The 23913-nt window shown below is 42.7% G+C and overlaps 2 protein-coding genes across 2 annotated transcripts; both read right to left on the minus strand.

Moving 5' to 3' along the window:
• Positions 1-386: 386 nt before the first annotated feature.
• Positions 387-20149, minus strand: LOC120724636 (E3 ubiquitin-protein ligase pellino homolog 2). The gene is made up of 7 exons (XM_040016914.1): positions 11308-20149; positions 5893-6022; positions 3205-3306; positions 2585-2779; positions 1826-2011; positions 1513-1718; positions 387-1343 (listed from the first exon to the last, which is right to left on the minus strand). The coding sequence occupies exons 1-7, from the start codon at positions 11385-11387 to the stop codon at positions 959-961; spliced, it is 1284 nt and encodes a 427-aa protein (XP_039872848.1). The 5' UTR covers positions 11388-20149; the 3' UTR covers positions 387-958.
• A 933-nt stretch (positions 20150-21082) lies between these two features.
• arf6a (ADP-ribosylation factor 6a) lies at positions 21083-23105 on the minus strand. Its single transcript, XM_040016916.1, has 2 exons — positions 22970-23105; positions 21083-22834 (listed from the first exon to the last, which is right to left on the minus strand). Exon 2 carries the CDS (start codon positions 22128-22130, stop codon positions 21603-21605), a length of 528 nt encoding a protein of 175 aa, XP_039872850.1. The 5' UTR covers positions 22131-22834; positions 22970-23105; the 3' UTR covers positions 21083-21602.
• Between the last annotated feature and the right edge of the window lie 808 nt (positions 23106-23913).

Here is a 23913-nt window from a genome sequence, read left to right on the forward strand (position 1 = left end):
AGTATATATATACCAACACACATATATATATATAGTATATATGATATTATAATATATATATATATATATAGAATAGTATATGTGGTGTATGTGTGTGTAATATATATAGGAAGATAATTATTATATAATATATATGATATCTATATATAATATATATATATATACCACACACACATATATATTAGACACACACACAGATATATACACACGACACACATAAAACATATATATAGATGATATATATAGATATATGATATTATATATTTGATATATATATATATTGAATACACATATAGATATATATATATATACAATATACAACATATAGATATATGGAGATATAGACATATACACATATATATATATAAGATAGTATATATATATATATATATATATATATATATATATTCCACAGCAGCCAGACAGGTGGTTACCGATTCATATGTGAAAGGGTAGGAAGAATGAAAAGTAAGTGCAAAAGTGACGACGTGCAGTTTTATACAATGCATGGTGTTGCAGCCTGACGAAAGTCATGTGGCTGTCATTTGATAATATAGTTAAAATGCAGCATCATAGTTTAAGCTGTGCATGTGCAGCATCACTTCTGAGAGCTGTGTCTCGCTGAAAGACGAGTAATGACTGAAATCAACTGCCACTGTGTTCAGCTGGAATTAAAACCCTCTGACTCCTGCACGAGGGGGGGGCGGGAAATGGTTTAAAATTTAGAAAACACTTTGAATTGACAGCACTGATAATTCTGTCCTATTTTCTTGATCTTACACTAATCAGCAAGCCCTAAAGGATAAACAAAGGGAAGGATTTGTCAGCACTGAGCTACATTCAGTAACAGAGTGTTATTGTACAGAACACACACGCTTATCATACTGATCAACATTTGAACGCATGAACGCAGCTCAGGTAGCTTCCTGCTATTGTGGTTGTTGCTGAGAAGTGGTGATTAGTCGATGGGGCCCTGGAAGATGAGCCGTGTCCAGCCGGGGGAGCTCAGGGCAGTGGAGCAGAAGGGGCAGACAGGTCTGAAGGCATGCGTCCCATGGGGCAGAGGAGTCTCAGCCCAATACTTGGCTGTCCTCTCTGAGCAGACGTGGCCACATGGCACAAAACCGTGAGTGGGGGCTCCGGCATCCACATACACCGCAGGCTCACAGCCCAGCCACAGCGGCACGTAAGGACCCACGCTCCTGCACAGGGGACATTCTCGCCGGGTGGTGGAGCCCTCACCCTCTCCTGGATCTTCCTCTCTCTCTGATCTCTGGCCCCAATCGTGGCGTCCGTGGACGTGGCCACAGGCGAGGTAGACCCAGGGTTGACGCTCTTCAAGGCTGAAGTTAGATAAAGTGTACCGATATTTTAAAGAAAATTTTTTTATGCATGCGTGTGTAACAAAATAGAAAAACCTGTGAAGAATTTTCTCCTAAAATTAGTAATTGGAAATAATCCGTTTTTAAATAAATAACAAGACCTTAATTTAACCATCAGTGTGGCCCTGACCTATGACTGCGTGGAAGGCTGGGGAACGCCAGTGTGCTGAGGCCGACGGGACACTGGGGCCGGGATGCGTTAAGCTCCTGACGAAGCGCCTCCAGGTGACGCAGAGTGGGAGAGCGCATGAGCCCCTCACCGGTGCGCCACAGCAGAGTAGCACCACAGAGATCGACGAGCGACCCGTCACGTAGTGCGCTGCTCTCCCCCTCCGCCTGAAGTGACGCACAAACAGATATTTGTGTACAATAAAAGGCAAACACAGACCCCAAAAGTTCACTGAAGAAATGTAGATATAGTAACCAAACCTGCGGCAACTCACCAGCGTCCCCCTGCTGGGTCCAGACCGTGTCTCCCGCAGCGCATAAACATCTCCACAGACGGAGATCTCCCTCCACAGGCCTTGCTTGGGATCCTCTGGGAAGCCCTGTGGGTGCATCACTAGCACCCCATTAGTGGTGAGGCCATCCATATGCCCATCAGGATTTTTCCATTTGGTTGCTTTCTCCTGTGGCAGCAAAGACATTAAAACATAATATTGATATGTTTCAGAAAGTATTTTTATTGTGTCAATCATACTGTTATTCCCAGCATGAAGAGTGCTGCTCTCGTCTTACTTTCAAATATGGGCAGTCCAAAAACACAGGGAAAAAAAGACTTTGCAGTTAGATCTTCAGTGCATCACTTTCTACAACAGAAGTCCCACAGCACTGTGGAAAAGTCTTTGGCCACCGCACCATTTTGCAAGGAAAATGGGTGCAGCAATTTATTGAGATGTGCAAATACACATGGAAACACATGGACAACGCACCCATCCCTTGAGGCAGGTGCTTTTCTATGCTTGAATGATTCATAGGTCAGTGTTAAGTGGCGTAACATACAAAGCAACACTCTGAAAATGGTCAGGTACAAGGAATGGACTGAAAATGAGTGAAAGCTAGTCAAACACTGCAATTTTTATCAGATCGTTTCATGGAAAGTTAAGCTCTCTTAAATCATCAGGATGTGTACAGTAGACAAGAAACTGGGACTCAGTTAGATTTTTCAATTACTTAAAATCTAAAATATTCTGTCTACTCACCCCTAAGAAAATATTTTTGGAGGAGTCAAAGCCTGCAGCATAGATGCGTGCAGTGTAAGGCGGGTTGCGCTCGCACACTATTCTGCAGGCAAAACGGGAAATGGTGCTGGGAGCAATGGAAGGATCTTCGCCTTCCTTTCCTCCAGAGGTGTCTGTTACCACAAAGTCAATAGGACTCTCTGTGGAGCGTCCAATCTGCAGGGGACAGCACAGAAAAATACTATTTATTAACTGAAACAAATGTCTCATTAAAATGTTATTGATAAGCAGAGCTATTTCTTTTAAAGCATCGGTGCTCATAATTTTATGGCTTTGAGCTATCTGGGCAAGATGGTTCATTTTTATGTTTAAAAAAAAATCTGTAAGAGCAATAGAAAAGCACAAGCGTGTGCATAAAAATAGACTTTCTTGGAGCTATGACGTAAATCTCTTTATTTTTAACACTTAATGGTCCCAGTTCTGAACCAAAATAATCTACCCTCCTGTAGAAATGACTTTGATGGGATTACATAAGAGTTGGAAACTTGCACATGATCGCACTTCTTGGAGTACATTTTGCTGTGAATCCTCTCATCACTCAAAAGAAAATAAAAGTTGACTTTGTTTGCTTGCTGTGTTACCTGGAACATGTCTGTGTTGTTGTCATGGCAGTACTCCACCACCACGGTCTGGTTTCGGGACAGGGTGAAAGAGATGCTGTGCTGCCCCCTGCTGTGCACCGCCTGCAACAACAACAACAGCAACAACTTGTGGTACAGCAGTCATTTTCTGGAAGCTTCTTTCTTTTCATTTAACCACCCATATTCTTAAGTAAAACACACAGTTATAAGCAAATAAAGTATATCTACATTTTTGTTTTTAAAGGCGTCTTTAAATTCAAACAGTTTGTGCAAAGGGCCTGGCATTTATACAACACTTTTCCAGTCTTACCACTCCAAGCATTTTAAACCAACAGTCCCCAACCCCCGGGCTACGGACCGGTACTGGCCCGTGAGTCATTGGAACCGGGCCGTGAGAGTTGTGAAATTGATCGGTTTTAGGGTTTTTATCGTTAACTCGGTTTTCCTGGGTCTTTTCCCCATGTGTTATGAATAAATCTTCTTTTTTTGCTACCGGTACTGGTTTTATTTTGTTGCGGCACCTTAAAGGCCGGTCCGTGAAAATATTGTTGGACATAAACCGGTCGTGGCACAAAAAAGGTTGGGGACTGCATTTTAGACTACAAGCCACATTTACCCATATAATCATACAACCTAACTTATGTCTTTGGATTGTGGGTAAAAGCCAGAGAACTCTCGCAGACACAGGAAGAACACGCAAACTCCACCTCACCATGATTCGGGAACCTTGTTGTGAAGCCAAAGTGCTAACCACGGTACCATCATCCAACATTAAGAGCAGCATTTAGCAATGACGTGCTGGTCTTCCACTAAGCGCCAGACAAACAGATCAGCCGGTGGATGTTGATCTAATATAGATACTGGATGACGTGTCTGCTGATATAAAAGCCTTTCTTTGTTGTGTTGGAAATTGCTGAATAAGATGCTTGGAAGAGTCTAGACATGGTGTCATCACACAGATTCTCTTACAGAGTCAGCTCTCAGCACAGCACATGTAACAACACAGCAGAACAGATGGTGGTGTGGTGTGGGTTTCATGGTAAGTTGTTAACCAGTTTGTGTAATACAATCCCACAAATCTGATCACTCTCATGTTCAGCTTCATTAAGTACACCACTGAAATCAAATATAATACGACAGCTCTGACACAAATTTGACACTGTCAAAAATTCCCAGGTTTTGAGGTAGTTCTATGTTTTTTCAGATCACATTAGGTGGTGGTGATGAACATGACAGCATTACTTTTAGGTGGTCCTGAATGTTTGCCTCGCTCCATGGGGATATTATTTAGTGTGGCTCTGCGGCTTATAGCAGACTTCCAAAAAACAGCAAGGAATACTGCTTTCAGTGGCAGTCTAAGACTGCTGGGCCAGGAACTTTCTGGTGGACAGCTGAATGGTGTCAAGGAGAGCCAAAAAACCAACTCTGCCAGTGAGCCAGGTTGGCCCTGCCACATGGTTTTGGCCCCAGTATACTCGCCACATTGGTGCACTGTTGGTAACATTATCACACAGCCTCTTCCATTTATGGTCTCTGTTACAGTGCAGATACCTGCTGCAATATTCTCCTGAACAACAGGTGTCACCATTCAGACAAAACCTCATATAGGAGGAGAAGAAGTCAAAACAAGAACCAAGAACCAAAGAACAGCCAAGTTTTTCTCCACAAGGTCTCATCTTTTCGTGGCTCAAGAGTTGGGAGTTCGCCTTGTTCGAGCCCCGGCTTGGACAGTCTCGGTCGTTGTGTCCTTGGGCAAGACACTTCACCTGTTGCCTACTGGTGGTGGTCAGAGGGCCCGGTGGCGCCAGTGTCCGGCAGCCTCGCCTCTGTCAGTGCGCCCCAGGGTGGCTGTGGCTACAATGTAGCTGCCATCACCAGTGTGTGAATGGATGGATGACTGGTTGTGTAAAGCGCTTTGGGGTCCTTAGGGACTAGTAAAGCACTATACAAATACAGGCCATTTACCATTTCAGATTGTTGCAACTTCTTCCTCTGTAAACTCTGTGAATCTCTGAGCTTCTGTGCTAATGTATGATAAAAATGGCGGTACAACCAACACAATCTTACACTTGTCTCTTCAATTAAGCTGCAGCAACTGCAGCTGCGAATCTGAAGTTTAATGTTAATAATTTGTCATACAGTGCTTTTTGTCAGGTACTGCACAGACGTTATAATGGGACCTTAACAGTGACTGAACTTTCAAAATAAAAGTAAGTGGCTTTTCAACTGGCATTCTGATCATAGGTGGTACTGTTATCTTAAATTACATAAATAAATAAATAAACGATACCGTTGGTTATTGTTCATATACTTGAAAGCCCACCCAAGCAAAGTCTCTGTGTGGGAAAAAAATATCCATCCAAAATAATATAAATGTTGGCTGATTTATAAATACCTGAATTTTGTACTAGCTAAAAACAGTATCCAAGCTGTAATCAGTATCAGTCATCTCCAGATAAAATCTTAATTCAGCTCAAGTTTTTTACATGCAGCATCTTTCAGTACATCAAAACAGCCTTATGTAGGATGACACACACACACACACACACACACAGACAGACCACATAAACCTGTCTTCATGATTAGTCATCCTTCCTCTGGCACACAACAGGGGTTACAGGAAGGAAACTCATGTTACACAATGATGAAAACTATAGCACACACACACACGTGCCCATGGACACGTACCTTGCTGTCCTGTGGTGTATTGAGGATGTGCACAGCACTGGGCTTGACACCGTTGGCCTTGGCCCTTCGGTACAGAGCAAAGCGGCTCTTTCTGCGCCCACGGTCTCCGTTTGGAAGGGAGCCATTGTAGCTGGAGGAAGATAAACAAACACAAGAACATGACGAAAAATATCTACTGAAACCAACAAATGATGTTTAAGTAATCTAATTTGGGCTGGAATACAGGCGACATCTAGCTTTATTGAGAAAGCCTAATTGTGTTAAAAACACAGTTATCTTGTTTGCATACTTATCATAAGTCATCACTTAAATGACACTGAAGCTGCCAAGATGTCAGGAAAATAACGGCAATTAAAGTGCAAGCTCAATTAATTATGTGCATCTTTACAGCAATACCGCTGCTCGCTCGTTTGAAATGAATTAGAGCAGCACATTCAGGCCACTCGTGATTCATGTTAAACTGCTGAACCTCAATGAGAAAGACAACCTGCACTTGATCTGACTCACTCGGCTTGTCCTTAAGGCCCACGTTCACTAAAGAAGAGCTCGCTCTTCATCTAACCTCTTACAATATAAAGCATCTTCAGCAAGACAGATTTATTTTCATCACACCATTGCCCAATTACATTAACCATAAAGAGTTGAGTAAGTGGTCTGGAGAGGATACTGAATAATACTTTGAAGCTTTGTGTTCATTAATAGCAAGCAGATATGATAGGTTCTTTCAGAGGGTGGTAAATAACATAGTCCAGCCCATTACTGTTTTATAACTCAATATAAGGCTTTTAAATGAAAATCCTTCTGACACCTTAACTAAGATATTGAATTTGTCCTCAATGTTTCCTGTAGCTGGGTCAATGTAATTTCTTTCACAGCTTGAGTTCACAAAAAAGGCAGTATGTAAGGCTTGTGACTAATGAGCAGGACATGTTTCTTATTAAAAGCATTCAGAGGAAGTCCTGCAGGCAAGACTCACAATTTTGACAATAACCATCTTCACTGCTCCCCACAGTTGATGGGATGAAAAGCCATCTGGTCTGGTTTTCTTCTGACTTTTGGTCTTGATTTGAGTACAAAAGGAAGCACTGCCTACTTTTTGAGTGTCAGTAAAGTGTAGCTCTGACACTGCGATGAATTTACAAAAGGAATGAAGAAAGATGATTTAAGTGACTTTGCAAGTGGCATGTTCTAGACGGGTGGTCTGAGTATTTCAGAAACTGTTGATCTGCTTGGATGTTCCCACACAGCCATCTCTAGGTTTAACTGAGAGTGGTCCGAAAAAGGGAAATATCTGATGAGGGGCAGTTCTCTGGGATGAACAATGCCTTGTTGATACCACTCACAGGAGTATGGCATAGATGTATTCAGACTGAGTCGGTAACAGTAATTCAAATAAGCACTCAATACAACCAAGGTATGCAGAAGAGCATCTCTGAATGCACAACATATTAAACTTGAAGCAGTTGGAAGACCACATTGGGTGCCACTCATGTGAGCTAAAGCTTTATTTAGACCTCTGCTAGAAATGTATGTCCTAACTTACGTAATAATTGGAAACTCATTTCACCCCTACACCACAACCTTTCACGCCATTTAAGTCTTTTGTATCCATCAACCCAATGTGTAGGCACATTTCCCAGAGGTACACATCAGGTCGGTGCGTAGGGTTATAACAAGGTTCCAGTTATGGCGTAAGTTACAACATAAATCTGACGTATAAGTATAATTAACACGTAAGAATGGAAAACTGAGTCTATAATGTCCACAAGCTCACTGAAAGTGGAAAACAGAAGACTGGAGTCTCAATTTTACAGCGACATTTAGATGATAGGGTCAGAATCTGCCATTAACATGTTGGTAATGGATCCATCCTGCCTTGTATCGATGGTTCAGGTTGGTGGTGGTATAATGATGTGAGGGATACGTTCTTGACCGATCAGTATCCCTGTTAAAATGCCACAATATACCAGAATATTGCAGCTGACCATGTCCATCCCTTTATAATACAGTGTACCTATTTTCTGATGGCTGCTTCCAGCAGGATAACACAAACCATGCTAGAAAGGTAAAATCATCTCAAACTGCTTCCTTGAAATCGGAATGCACCGATCCAATATTAAGATCAGATATTAGTCTGACAGCCCCCCCCCCTCCCCCCTAAAAAAACAAAGCAAACAAACAAAAAAACTGGTCTGGTTACTGGTCTGGATATTGGTTATACTGAACTGATCTGTGGTCTGATACATTCATTTCAGTTCACTATGGTTCTGTGTTTACTTCCTCACTAGACAGCAGCAGCTAGCAGCAGAGCTAATGTAGCATGGGGGGAGCAAACACCAGAATGTCAGCAGTTTGGAGGCATTGCAACAGCTTCGGTCTCTAAATTTGCAAAGTTGTTGTTTTTTTTTTTTGCTGCAAACTGGGCTCAAGGTGACATGACTGACAACACCTGACAATGAAGATGCTTTCTGTCTCTTCCTTCACTAGTTTACTTTCACTCTCATTATATTCTGTCACCGACCATATCTAAGAAGCTAGAAGGACACTGGTTTAGTGTTACACCTGTTGGTAATCTTCTATTATACTTATGGTAACGTGACCTCTCCTGACAGCTCACAGCTGTGTGTGAGGATGAAAAGGGAAAACTGTTAATAACAGCAGTTTCCAGCAACCTAATGACGCTCACTTGAATCACTCTAATATCACTTTGACATGAGCTCTCTGAAAATAAATTAGATGAACAACTTTAGCATATTTTTCATAGTTTTTCACTGCATTTACCCCAGGCCTATTTTTATTTATTCTTTTACTATTTAATACTAACACTTCAATAAATTTGTATTCATGAAAAAATGTAAACTGTCTTTGATGGTTCAATCTGTGAGCTTGTCTAAGAGCAAGTTGATATTGTGCATTTCAATTCCATGAATCTCAGAACATAAATTTTCTGTGGTTGACAATCCTCAGGATAGAGCGGGGAAGGAAGGTGGGATGATGATGCTGAACAGATCAAGTATGTCACCTGGAAATACTACAAACAGGGCACATTCAACTTTGATTTTTTTTATGTGAAATCCAATTAAAGAGCATGACTCAATGCAAACCTGTACCCTTCCTGGCCTGCTCTGACAGTTCAAACTAAACTGTGACTAACAAGGAAAAGACTGGTGCAGGAATCACGGACACGCGAACACAGAGCTTTCAGGGCTTTGGCCAAAAGTCAGAGCACATAAAATAGGGCAAAGGATAAGAGGCTGCAGGAGATAGAGAAAAGGGTAGCAGGTTGGTCGAAATGGAGGCAGAAAAACAGTCAGAAGCTATCACAAGTTTTAGAGAAATAAGTGAATAAAATGAAGGACGGGAGATGGAGAACAGGGACTGAAAGATCACGCAAAGCAGAGGATTGAGGGGGAAAGGCCAGAAGGAGAGCAGCTCTTTAAGATGCGTTTGTGGGCAGTTCAGGCCTGCATCACAAATGTGCACACATCATAAGGCACTATATGAAATATTCACTCCTTCTGCCCCTCAACACGGGGTTTATTTTCGTTGAGGGCAAGTCACCAAGGAGGCCTGCCTCTGTGAAAGTCAGCACTCAGCAAAACACTGAATGGTCGGCTAGAGAAGGGGCTGGGTGATAGACAGAGGAATGAGACAGAGACCATATTGAGATAAGTTATGGAGGAGATAAGAAAGGTGTGAGAAGACAAGAGGGTGTTCGCATAGCGAATAGAGGGGGTTGCTGGACGGGGCAGCACGGTACATGGTGTCCAGAATAACTAAGGTGACGAGAGATAGCAGGCAAGCAGCCTCTGCAAAGATCACATGGCCAGCAGTGAAGTAGACATTGACCACAAGGGGCATGGGATCATCAAAGCTGACAGATGCAAAGCCAAACCACAGTTGCATAAAACATGGCCAGAAAATTATGAAATCTGACAGGAAGCAGTAAAAGATACAACCTGTTCTTACACTGCCTGCCTCCAGGCAAAATTACCTGCTGTATGTTTGAGAGCAATAAATCCCACAAATCCAAATGTAATATACCTGTGATCACCCATATAATAAAACAATTATTCACAATATTACTGTACCGTGTACTACTACAACCAGGCTGTGGCACTGGAAGATAGTTAATCAGCTTTATCTCTTTATCCTTGTCTGTCAGCTCTTTTTCAAAACCACAGACAGGTTACCAGTCTGGCAGGGCACAATCAAAACCGACTCTCAATCACCGCAGCTTTGAAAGTGAGGTTATACAAAATGCATTTTTTTTTAGCCATCGAGGAGGCGCATTTCGGCACACACTGCAGAGCACACTGGTGTTCAAGTTCCACAGCCAAAAAAAGGAAAAAAAATCTCAAAATAGGCATTCAGTTCTCACATCCTTACTCTGATGTGAGCGTGTAAAGGGCTGCTGTGTTCAAAGGACGTTAATCAGTATTCTAATGCAGGCGGGCTACAGCCTCCTCACTCTGTGTTCAGCTGGAGGGGAAGAGATAGGCCATTAGGTCAGTTATCTTTGGCATACACAGGAAGCTCTGCAGGGCAAAAGGGAGGCCTGTGTAAGGCTGTGTATATGATTGTGTATGTGTATATGTGTGTTGTAATTTCCTGGTCCTTGCAAACTGTGCATAGAGTGGAGCTGCAGGGCTGGAAGTGCTGTGGAAGCTGGTGGCTGTCATCAGCACATCCTGCCCACTCCTGTACTTGTGTGCGCTGGTGATGTAGAAGGGCTTTTCTCCTCCTCCGCCTCCTCCTCCTCCTTCCTCCCTCACTCCCTCCCTCCCTCCCGCCCTGGCATGGACGGTCATCTGGCTGAGACGTTTTATTAATTAGTAATACCAAACGAGAGCGCGACTATGACTATGAATATAAGCAAAACGCATTTTTCAGACGATGCTGTTCTCCTCCGTGCTACTTTTAGCGAGCACCGATCCAGCAAAGTATGACATCATTGGGATTTTCAGGTCTGAGCAATCCAGCGCTGCCACTACAACCATTGATGAAAAACCGGCTACATCAGTAGTAGCCTTATGTACTATGGCCAAGGCAGATGTTGCACCTTTACACTTAAACATGATGGAGAAACTATGCTGGGCTGTAGTTTGAGATAAAATGCCTTAAAAACTTACTTTTTAACATTACTACACAGCTACACCGGTGAGGGAAAACGACGGCAATGTAACATAAATGAGAAATAAGCTAAAACCCCTTACTACGATTGATTTAATAACCCTAAAACAACCGTAAGCGCGATATATTTTGTAAGAGCAGTGGATTAAAGCTGAACTCGAACGTCATTTGCTGGGTTATTTGTGCTGGTGAAACCGCTACATATTTAAAGGTTAATTTGCCACTGGAGCTGTTCACCAAACGATATAATTTCACTCTAGCTTAAGGTTTTAAAAGACTTACCCCAAAATGACCAATTCGCCGTATTTTACCGGGTCTTTAACGGGCACATCATCATCTCCGTCTTTTTTCGGTGAATTCATCAGACTGGACTGGTCCAGATGGGGCAAAAAACGCGTCCAATTGCAATAGTGGTGAGATAAAACAATGCTAACACACTCGAAACTGTAGGGAAGTGGTTTTGGTTGTAGTCTACCAAAGTTTGGGCACTGTTGGGCAAAGTTTTTCCAGACTTCTAGGTGTTTTTTTCATTGTTTTAATCCGGTGAAGGAGCATCTTTTCGTGGCTTTAATGCCAGTGTGTAGCTAGTTTGTATCGCGACAAATCTGTTCAGTAGCAGGGGATACAACAACGGCTAACGGTAGGGAGTGGGCTGTACCATAAATTGGGGGAAGAGGATGCCATTCACAGCATATGTCGAAAAATTTGATAAAATTTACGCCCGTTGGGAAAAACGTGCAACTTCTCGATTGAAAATGCTGATAAAAACTTCACGTGCGATTATTAGATAAATAAATGCAGTTCAGCATTTAGAACGTAAAAGCGCCATGAACGTACCCACCCGCGGAATACGAATGGATGCATCCGTGATGTGAAGCTGGCTCCCCCCGATAGAATAAAACGAGCCATTTCGAAATCCACAGGAAGTACCCGCATCCCCCTGCCATACAGAGGGATTCTACTATATTTAAAGTAAAATACTACCTCACTGGATTTTTTTATTTATTTATTGGTATGGTCATAAGTGATGCTGATCTAACGGGCCATTATTCAGTCTGACGTAAGGAGGAGCTCCGGGGGGTGTGGTGGTGGAGCTAAGATGTGGGTCACCACTGCGCCCCAGACTACACCTTCCCCCCCGCTCCCTGGATTTCATGTGGGAGTCGGGAGACGGATATAGGACGGCTGGAACCCACGCGTGCATCCCTCTCTCGCTCTTTTCTCTCACACTGTAGTAAGGCATCATGTTGTGACCGCATGAGGGCAGTGCACTTGCTAAGTACAACTTTCCAGCCAGTAAAGTCTGAAAGGTTTTTTTTGTGACTAATTTTCCAGTTTAAATATCACTTCTATTTACACGCACTGTCCAGTAATATAAACGAATGAACAGCTAAGCTTAGATATGACACCTCCACCCCACACCAACACATGAAAGCAAAACCTTTGCTGCAGGGGTTTTGAACAGAAGCCAGAGACACACTGATCAGCATCGTTGTCTTCATGTGGAGCAGTCCCCTTTTTCATGTTTTGGCTTGCTGGTGTAACATGTAGTAGCTTGCAGATAGGGTTGCAAGGCGAAACGGTATAGCACTCTGCATGACTCTGCAGTGTGTGGCAGTGTCGGGCCTCTTTTTACTGGATATATGGGACAGCAGTAAAACATTTGCATGTGCAAATTTACAGATGTTAACCTAATTGCTATGATAATAGTTTCAAAAGGTAATGACTGTGCCCCCAGTAACACATTTGCAGTGCTACAGAGCAGTGATGACACTGTATGTGGGTAATGACTCATGAATCAGCTTCAGAATTAACCAAAGCAAACAGCCACACCCTTATTTCATAATTGACAGCCCACAGCAGTCACAGAGTAACTGATCAACCAGCGTGAGCACTAAGTAATCTTTTGTATACCAGGATATCAGAAGGTTAACCTCCAACATACTTTTCTTCTGAGATACAAAGTAGAAACTGGATGGACCAGATGTGCATGCTTCTCTGTGTGTGTGTGTTTGTGCATGTTTCAGTGTGAGTTTCTTCCTTTTCCACTGTGAGATTAAGGTCACACTCTCCTCAGTCTCTCCTGCCATCTCTCCCATATTCCCTGCTTTTTTCCTTCTGCTTCTTTATTTTTGTCTGCCTGTCCTTGTTCGGCTTCAGTTTCAGTATTAAACTAGAAAATATTTTTGTACTAATCCTCACTGTTCCTTTTAATTTACATAGTTTGTGGCCATAATAATCCATCAGCAGGACAAGGATCCAGTTTTCGCTGTCGGGATTATTTACCTGTCATGTCTAACCAGGAATTTAAGGAATGTTCTGAATGAATACAACCCCGCTCCATGTCTGGTAATTGGCTGACTATGTTTAATGATCATGTAGTAATCCCCATCTGAGTGTTTTATCATTTTTACTGACGTCGCTGAACGATTGCAGCAACAGAACAGTAGGAGGGATTCATCTGCGTTTTAAAGGATACCGCAGAATAGATGTTTGTTGTCACGTAGGGAGCTGAAAAGGCACTCTATTAGTAAAGTGTCTCATTCACAGCATCATCCTGCTGCCACAAATAGAAGAGGAAACAGCAGAGGCCATGTTTCCATGACCTCATAGCCCCGTCATATTCGCCGAAGACAAACTGAACTCGTTTGACAGATTGGACGGGGCACTTTGATTGGCAGCCACTTTGCATTGTCAGTCAAACACATTGCCATGGGCTTATCACAGTATGCAGTCTTTTTTATATTCACAGCATAGAAAATGTACATTAGAAGTCAATATTACAAAATCGTTTGTGTCACCTACATTGGGGCTATTTATCTGTATCACGTGCGTAACAGGGTTAGTGGGCAAGTTATCCAGACACCATATTTGGTAAGCAAATTTCAGGTCAGCCTAATTGTGAACATGTGAAGTGCATTACTTCTGCTATCATTCTTCAGCTTTTGGCAGGCTGTATTTTCAAGTAAAGCAAAAAATAGAAATGGGGTGGTAGCTGAATATTTTAGAAGTGGATGTTTGAATAGAAGACACACCAGCATGAACCACTTTGGAATAGCTCTACGTTACTGTGTTCCAAATATCAGTGACTCTCCTGTTATACGCATATACCTCTAAAGTCACCAGAGCTCAATCCAATAGAACACCTGATACTGACACCGCTGTCGGTGTTTCGAATTAGGAGCCTAACTCTCATAGCTCAGAATGTGACTTATGTTTCCATGATTTATAGCCAGAGTCATGTTCTGATTTCAACAATCTGCATTCAGTTTGTGCTGATCTAAAAAGTAAACATGTAAGTAGAAGAATGGTAAGTAAGAGATGGGATTCAAGACAATCAATTTGGACCACTTAGATGTGTTCCAGCCATCTGCTGCCAAGTCTTTGTCAATGTTGCCATAGTGATGTGAGCAAACAAAGAAAAGGTATTTCTGTCATTAAGCGACCCTGTCTTCGCTGTGTGTCGTAAGAACTTGTGAATTGGTGAAGCAGAGCCCTAAGCATTTGGGAATAATGCACACTAAACACAATGATCCTAATGTTTAATACAATTACAGTACATGATTTAGTTCGTAAGCTGTTAAATGCATTCATGTGTGCTGTGTGTCCTTTGGAACAGTCACCTACCTGTGATGCACAAGTGCACACATACCTGCTGGGTATGCGTGTATCTGTGTGTGAGAGAGAGAGAGACTGCACTCCCTTTACTTGATGAGGAGGCCATCTTCAGCACAGGGCTGACACGATATTGCAGATGGCTCAGCATATTCTTATTCTCTATGACAGGACAAATACACACCAGGCAGGGCTGGTGATTTTGCCCCCCCCCCCGGAGCTGGACTAATTGCACACACAAGCAGGTTTGTTGCAAAATACTAAAAACTAACGTAATTATAAAGTGTGATATATTGTGTATGAAATAGCTTTAAGAAGCTGTTATATAGTCGTACAGTTTGTTTACAAATGCTTTTTTTTTTAGGGCAGCTGGTTCAAAGCAAGACAAAGAAAGATTATATAGGATCATGTGATTAACAAGAGATAAGGAAGTCACTGAAGATCTCACAGAAACAAATCATAGATGGACCAAATAAACCTGCTGTGCATGTGACAGGATTAACCTTTGAAATCAGTGGGTTAGGCAATCTGCACTTCAGCATTATAGTCTGAGAACTGTATTAAATCCCAACGTGCAAAAGGGATTAAATAAATGCAACATTTTCGAGAAAAACCATAAGGTTAACCTAAGTGAACAGAGCAGTTGTACACATGCAAATTGCACAGTCAGCCACAACAATCAAACCACTGCCTAATATTGCGTGAGACCCCGTGTCCCTCACCGATCTGTTGTTTCTGGTTCAATTTGTGTCTAAACCGTCGACAGTAAAATATTTGCATAGCTCTTTTTAACTCTGAATTGTACTTCAGTTGCAACAAAACTATTTTGGGAAACAAACCGTATCAGGTGCTAATCCGACACCTGATGTGTCCTTCCAACTTCACCGCGATTGTCTTGTTGCACTTCCTCTCATTTGAGTATGTGGTCCAGATGTTTCATTTGACTAAAAAAAGCAGAGATAACATCTGGTCACGTGTTGTGCCAACAGACACAGCGGGCATGTGAACAGGAATTTTGACACAAATGGAAGCTCACCTGCCAGTGTCGGACCTAAACCTTTGGAGTTACCTTGTGTTGCCTGTCTGTAGGACATTTGCAACAGTTCTTTGCAGGTTGTACGTCATGGCCTAGTGTGCACATTGCATGCACGGTTGATCTAGAAGGTTTAGATGCAAGAAGGTATATCTAAACCTGTGTAAAGCGCTTTCAGTGCTCAGTTAGAGTAAAAAAAAGTGCTATATAAGAATCAGTCCATTTACCATTTGCAGTGATATTGCTACGTGGGGTGCGCTTTGGCCGCCACCTTGTTTAGATGCATGGTCATACCCATCTGACAGTGATCAATGGCGCTCACTTACCTGTAAGCGGTTTTAATGTCGTGGCTGATCAGTGTACACACTCAGTGTGTCAAGGATCTATGACAATGCACTTGTGCTCCAGCTTAAACACTGACAGGTGAGCTGAGACAGCAGCCTTTCGCACAGCGTCTCACCAACACCTCCCAGCAACCTGCCATACATGTACATGACCCGAGTACACAGACTAAACACACAGCTGCTGGTGTGTGAAGCTATATGCTCGGTGTCCTACATAAAAGAAGGTGGCTCGCCAAATTGGACATTAGTAAGAGCCAGTGGGGAGGCTGTGTGTGGTGAGTTTATTTTGGGATTTAGTGCTGTGTGTTATTTAGGGATGAACATTGTATTGGTGACTCTGCTTCTGTGTTTGTGTAAGTGGGAGGTTGACAACAGTCCCCAGAGAGAGAGAGGGGGACATTTAGCTTAATTGTCTCCCTCTTCAGAGTGCGACAGTGTAAATGGCAGCCTGTAACCTATGATTATTATGTTTTATTAGCACAGTTTTTAGAGGACGTGTGAAGGCATAGTAACACTTGTTGACTGTTTTAGCAAAAAAAAAAAAGCAGGGGAGATTTGAGTCAGAGGGAAACTAACATATGTTGGTTACGTTTCAGTGTCCAAACCCATATTCAAAACAATCAGGGTTTCACAATAGAAAACACAGCAGCAAGACAGTCAAGGTAATTACAGTGCTGTTTAGCAGACACATCATTTAGTCCATAATAACAATAATTTGACTCTGCTATTGTTATTGTCTCCACACTATTCTGCTAATCTTCTTTTGGTTATCTGAATTTGTCCATATGCTGCTGTGGTGTGCCATGTGTCACACAGGAAGGTTGCAACATATGTCAGTTCCTGTCACAAACGAAAGCGCAACACTGCTTTTACCCATCAGTTTGTCTGTCTTAATCTATAAAGGAAACATTTGTTCTCTCTGTCTCTCTGTAATTAGAAAATCGTCTCGCTTCCTGTTATGTATTTGATAAAGTTTCTTCTGCTGACAAAAGACAAGAGGTCATAATTCTCTTTGTGCTAATCGTTTAGTTATCAGATTTTCACTGACGTAGAAAAGACTTTGAGCGCAATTTCAACAGTGACAGTTTTTTTCTTAAATTTATTTTAAAAAAAGACCTCAGAGTTGGTTAGTTAGGCTTTGGCATTTCATAGTTTTAGTAAAAATAGTAGTAAAATTAAATTAAAAGTAATTAAAATAATTTAATTAAGTAATTAAAGTAAAATTAGTAAAAAAAAGAAGAAGTTATTTCTCTTGTTTACAGGCTTCAGTTAGAAAAAAAAAAAAGCCTCCATTAATTACATATTTGAGCCTGAATCTTTGCTGCAGCGTGGGGTTTGTAGCAGCTCACATCCCTCCCACTGCAAAGCTTCTTTGCCAAATGCAAACACAGGCCCTGGGCTCCCTATAATTATTAGCACATTGTCCAAGGAGGAGGGAAATGCAATGTGCAACAGACTCTGAAGAGCTTACAACTGCCTGGAAGCTGAATGTCACTCTGCATGCTGCTTTAACGGGGCTATTGAAACAGGCCCCATGACAACCAAGACGCTGTAACCTTCTGAGCTGGATCTCTGGCTGATGCAGCTTGGTGTGTCAGGAGTGTTCTGCTAAATAGAAGTGCAGGTAAGGATTCAATCAGAAGACAAAGAAGACAAGTATCCGGGCTTGATACTTATCCCTGACACGCTAACAATCACTGGGTGGTAAAGTCGAAGAGACATGGGGATATGACTGAATATAATGTCCTTGTTTAAGAGGGAAGCTTAAGGCTGAAAGCTCAAGCCTCAAAGGGTAGGACTGTTGCAGCAGTGAATTGAAAAGATGCATCATATTGTTTTTTAATGTAAAACCTGATTTTTATTTGTTTTGTTTACATACATTAAAGTATAATTACCTCCTTTACACCCTACTTTCAAATCTATTCCCACACCAGCAAAGCACCACCTAAACATATTTGTATGAACATGGGGAGAAAACGGTGGAGTTCTTTACTTGGCCTCTGACTCTTTCAGCAAAGTGAGCACGCTCTGTGGAAACGGCTGTGGGAGGATTCAGACAGCAAGTGCCTGAGGTGTGAGAGGCAACGTGTCGGCTTGCGTAGCCGCTGAGTGTGTGTGTGTCACATGAAGTTAACTTAAACATAACCCCAGCCGGTGCTGCAGTTAGCAAGCAGAGCAAGGATTACAGCGGCACGTAAAACACAGAATGCCGAATCAGCGCTGAACAAGCAGGTGAATGCTTCTTAGAAAGCGCGAGACGCTTCGTTGATTGTGCAAGTTCACGAGCTACAGACCTGTTATTGATGACACGTGCACGAGAATGGTTTCCTGCCCTGCTGAATGAAGAACTGAAGACAGACTGAAATCAAAGAGGAACGCCTGAATAAACAAAACGAGGACGGAGGAACTGCCAATGAGCTCGGTTTTAAAGTATTGTTTGAAACCACCCCCTTCTCAGGCGTACAATGGTCTAAGTCAACCCCCACCCTGAGACATACAATGGCAGTGCTTCAGATGAGAAAAAAAAAAAAAAAATACTGAATGCATATAAAAATGAAACAGGGTTGAGTGTAGGAAGGCTGTGTGAGTGCAGCTGTTCTCACTGACACAGGTATTTCCTAATGAAAACATGAAATTATATAATCTATTTAAATAACAGTCTTAAATCCTGCCCTTTAAGTGAGGGCCACAGGTGAGCCTGACAGCATTTGACACCAGCCAATATGTGCAGTGCATCTGCTGCCGAGCGCAGTGACAGCTGTACAAAAGGCCAACGACATGTGCAGCACAATGAACTGGCTCGGCGCTGATGTAACATCAGGAACGGTTTCAAAATGCTCTCCCTTGCCACATTTCCTCTCATTGAACCCTCTTGAGAAAGGCATTCTGTGGGTTTCACTTTGATTGCATCCACAATGAGAGTCATGAATGGAAAGTCATAAGCAAACAAGATCACGCCTGAGAGCGCCGGGGCACGGCCCCTCGGACGTTCTGTTAAAGTGGTTTCAGTACCAGAGAAAAATCCAGAGCACAGCGGCGGTTTCAGGAGAGATAGCCCGTCTCATTTGTGTGTCTATCTCAGTGTCCTTCGTCACATGTGTGCTTTCCACACAGCAACAGGTCAAACTTCAAACCGACACACACTCACAGAGCAAACAGCTCGCGAGCAAACAGAGCAAATGCAGAGATAAACAGCAAGAATTCCTGCGCAGGAATTCCTGGACTCTGACTCCTCTGAATATTTTTACATTAACATAACTGGGGACACTGTCATACCTTCAGCTATGTCAGCTTTTAAGGAAGCCCTTTCCTCCTTAAGTTTAGAAAGTGTCAAAAGCGCCAGGACTTCACCTGTCTGTTGATGTAGTTCAACCTGTTTTCATTCAGGCATTCACTCCTCAACCACCAATTTCCATGACAACTATCTTCTTCCTTCAAAGCATTTCCTGACTACACAGTGATGTCACTCCCCGCAATTCACACCCTCCTCTTTTTGGTACAGAGAGAGGAACCTGACCTTCCAAACGCAGCCATGTCCCTACTTTTGTTATGCAGTGGAAACACACACGAAGGTCTGTGCTGCTCTGCGCGGCGCGGAGGTGAAAGCATGGCTTTGAAACGGTGGCCTGATCTCAAATGCGTGCTTCGGGGCAGCTCGCTTACTCAGGGCAAAATGCCAGGGCGGTAAAGATCTTTTGTGATGCTGACTAACCTCCGATGTTGCGCAAAGGCAAAGAAAGGCACTGCCCAATTACTAAAAAGAGAATAAATTCATTGTACTTGTATTTTAGGCAGAATCTTCAGCAGAAAAATGTGTAATTTCCTCATTAAAGTTATGATTCAGGCTCAGTATTACTCACCATTACCAAGACAGTGAATTACGGTCCTGTTCCCTCTGGCTTTTAACCTACCATGGCTTACAGATCAGCAAAACTTGCTTTCTTTATGAATCCGGCACTCTGATCACCAGAGTGAAACTTTAAGACTTGAGGCAAAGTAGTTTACCTGACAATCACTTCTCTGAAACTAGAGATCTCATCATTTATTCACAGCAAATGACTCAGACACACACACACACTCAACAGCAGAAAGGAAACTGGCTGAGGCTCACTTCACTTCGCGTTCGTTCGAGTTTCTTTCAGTCATTATAACGCCCTGAAGCTCTCGTTTCCTCTTTTGGGAACTTTTTGTGAAATATGACTTTTGCTACGGTAGTAGCTGCTCATTGAAAAGGCATCACTTCCGTACTGATCTGGATATATAATTTTTTTTATTATTTTATCAGCAATAGCAAAAGAAAAAAAAAAAAGAAAAAGAGAAGAAATAAAACAGCGGCATCTATAAAGCGTTAACAGAATAGCCGGTTTGGTGTTTGCAGGACCATACAGGCTGATGATTTTAAAAATAATAATAATTAAAGAAAAGAGAAGGGGGTTGAAGTCACTGGAGCACCTGCATTGGAGGAGGAGGAGGTGGTGGTGAATGGGGAGGGTTGGGTATTTGGTTAACATTTGCTGGGGTCCAAAAGTCAGTCACAGAGAGTAAAAATGTGCACAGCCACCTTGTTGCTAACCAACCCCTCTCCCTCCCTCCCTCGCTCTGTCCTGCAGTGCAAAACTCAGCAACTAAGAATACCTTCTGCTGTCTTGATTTTGGGGAGGGGGGGTGTGGGGACACCTGTAACTCAGGTCCCTCTTAAGGCAGCCGAAACTACAAACACTCAACAGTAACGGAAGCTCGAGAGGAAACGATAAGACTGGTTGTAACAGATTCAAACCCTGAAACAACAAAATGTATAGATATATCCATATCACAGTGTGTACGTGTGTGTGTCAGAATATCAAGCGTCCACATAGTGTCTTTCGAACAAACCGCCACAGTAGACATTATGGATGGAATCACTGCACATGAAATAACTAACACGTCCTCATTCATCCCAGTACAATCGAATACAAAAGGAAGGTCCTAACATATTCATAAACACGCATTCTAACAAATTACAGCGGCAACTTCGACCAGTGAAGGTGATATGCGGTTGTGCTAGGCAATGGGCTTTTTTTTTTTCCATTTGTTTTTTGTCTTTTTGGACTTTCCCCATCCTTTGGATATGTAGCTGGGTGATGACTGAGAATACTGAATGAGGGTTAAGCATGGGGTGGAAATATAAACGTGTCCCCCATAGTCCCCTGAAAAAAAAATTACACAAAAAAACAAAAACAGGGAGTTAAAAAAATAAAGAATTTGCTGTAAAAGAAAGCGTACTGTATATTTAAACAGTGCTGGTTATACAGAGTGTGAACCAAAGCAAGCTACAAAGAAAAAAAAAAGCCAAGAAATATGTTGGTTTTTTGCTTAAATGAAATCTGTGATTATAGTGATGTCAACATTATCCAAAAAAAGAGAAAGAAAGAAAACTAGAAGTAAATGCTACCCTCTTTGATACATACTCAGCAGAGGGGTCGTGGTATTAATTGCTTCAGATTGCATCTTTTTTTCTTTTTACTTATTATTTTTTCATTCTCAGCTACTTCTTTTGCCTCCAAGTGTCCAGGCTGGTGAGAAAGGAGGAGGAAGGGAGGGAAACATTAAGACTTATAATTTGAGGTAAGCCAGGTCAGGCCCTCGTAGAGTCCGTCCCCTGTCGTCGCACACGAAGGCTGAACGTACCAATTCCTATCTCTGATCCGCGTCAGGCCCAGCTTCTCCTGGATCTCGTGTGGCTTCATGGCATCTGGGAGGTCCTGCTTGTTGGCGAAGATGAGGATGATGGCGTCCCGCATCTCCCGGTCGTTGATGATGCGGTGGAGCTCCTGCCTCGCCTCGTCGATCCTATCCCTGTCGGCACAGTCCACCACAAAAATGAGCCCCTGGGTGCCCGTGTAGTAATGTCTCCAGAGCGGCCTGATCTTATCTTGTCCCCCCACGTCCCACACATTGAACTTCACATTCTTATAGGTGACAGTCTCCACATTGAAACCAACAGTGGGGATGGTGGTGACTGACTGTCCCAGCTTCAGCTTGTACAGGATGGTAGTTTTCCCAGCAGCATCAAGTCCAAGCATCAATATTCTCATCTCCTTGTTGCCAAAGATCTTTGAAAGCATTTTCCCCATCTTGTTTTCTGTTCATAAATACTTCTTTAGAAGATATAATGAAGCTTCTCCAATGAGAAGAAAATAGGGGGGGGGGGGGAGATATCACTGAGAAGTTACAGTTTCACCGTGTTGCTACTGAAAGTCCTCCACGTGATGGCAGCGGTGGGCTGACACAAGTGTCAATGTTCAAAAGGTGGTGGCTTGCAAGTTTGTACAGTACAGTTAGCTGGTCTGTGGTGATCTGACCTGAGCATTCAGTAGAAGCAGTGTGTATGGAGCCCTCACAGACTTGAGTGGGGGTCTGTTTTCATGATCCAATGGATTCCGAAGTAAGAAGAAGAAGAAGAAGAAAAAAGCCCGATATGTTTCAAAGTCGCCTATGAGCACTGACTTCCGTCAAAAGCCACATTTCAAGTTTTTTTTCCGTTCGAAATCCTGTTGCTCTCAGCGGAGCTGGAAACTGACACAAAGTAGTGCCTTCTCACCAGAAGCGGACTATACAAAAATCAGGCCCAGTTCAAGCCCGGGGGTTCCCACTTCCTCCTTGGCTGCCGGCTATCCACAATTGGCCTTAGCTAATTCCAGTCGGTGAATTTTCAAAGCTCGGTGATTTTCTTGTTAAAAAGCCTAAATTAAACCTCTCCGGTCCGTTTCTGCGCCGGGACATCCAGAGGAAGAGCGCTCAAAAGGTCATTGATTCATCCGACTTTCTTCTCTTCCCCCTGTGACACAGGAGCGGTCCAGAGAAGGGAGGGGTGTTAGTACAGAGGACAACTTTGGATCCGAAAAAAATACTCTTTTCACACACAGAAAAGCAACACGGTACAGATAAAACGAAGACCGCGGTAAATACTTACGTCTGCGGCAATCATCCCCCTGTCCCCGGACCGTTTCTCCCCGCTCTTGCCGCTCTCTGTCTCTCTTACTCCCTCTCTCTCTCTCTCCAGCCGTTCAGTCACAGCGGTGGCGGTGCTGTGTTACCGGAAAAGGTGCGGACCCAGATCAGCCGCCACTTCCTCTATACCGCTCACACACACTACTGATACATTCAGGGGCTACCTCGGAGCTCAGAAATTTGGCTACATTGAAAACAAAAGACTAGAAGGATGGTGCACAGAAACTCTCTACAAATCAATCTTCATGTCCGTATTCCTCCTTAAACATAACAGCTAGAGAATTAGTAAATTAGGTAATTAACACTCAAATAATCTTTAATTCGATTTATTAGACAGCCCAAAATCAAATCGTTCAACGAAATAAACAATCGTTTAAATCTGCACCAGATTATTGATTTAATAAAGTTATGCACTGACGTTGTAATTGTCTCAAAATCCACGCTCCGTAGAAACCACCGTGGACGTTGGGAAAACACACCCTTCATTTAGATTTTAAAAAACGCGACTGCCCCTAAACGCACTGCACGCCATTTCGCATGCGCGCCCAGAAAAAAAGAACTGCAGACCGGTCCATTAGGCACTATTGCTGACGCCATTTGGGCGTTCATTATGAATGTAATCGCCTCTGGTTTAACGTACCGCAATGAAAACACACAAGACCGCATACATGAAACACATGCCATGATTTAGTTGGCCCGGTGGTCTCAGGAGACGGTTTACTTTCGGGTCTTTCTGGCATGTCTTATCATCCATTCAAACAGTTCCTGTATTATTAGTCTGTGACGTGGAGAATGTGAGTGAGTAGGGCGGGAGGAACTACAGTATTTCATTGGTGAAAGCATTACCTGACACCAGCTTATTAATTTAGGCTGCCTAAAGAAAGACACGGTCAGTATAAATATAAG

This window comes from Simochromis diagramma, unplaced genomic scaffold (genome assembly GCF_900408965.1).
Source record: "Simochromis diagramma unplaced genomic scaffold, fSimDia1.1 OVJJ01000802.1, whole genome shotgun sequence".
NCBI classification, from domain to species: domain Eukaryota; kingdom Metazoa; phylum Chordata; class Actinopteri; order Cichliformes; family Cichlidae; genus Simochromis; species Simochromis diagramma.

Bases quoted from the DNA above. Each gene is read 5' to 3' on its own strand.
- LOC120724636 (XM_040016914.1), bottom strand. From the start codon at position 11,387: ATGAATTCACCGAAAAAAGACGGAGATGATGATGTGCCCGTTAAAGAC. The intron at 3,307-5,892 runs GTACGTGTCCAT...TTGTTGTTGCAG, and splicing joins ATACACCACAGGACAGCAAG to GCGGTGCACAGCAGGGGGCA. The intron at 1,719-1,825 runs GTGAGTTGCCGC...GCGTCACTTCAG, and splicing joins GACCCAGCAGGGGGACGCTG to GCGGAGGGGGAGAGCAGCGC.
- arf6a (XM_040016916.1), bottom strand. From the start codon at position 22,130: ATGGGGAAAATGCTTTCAAAGATCTTTGGCAACAAGGAGATGAGAATA.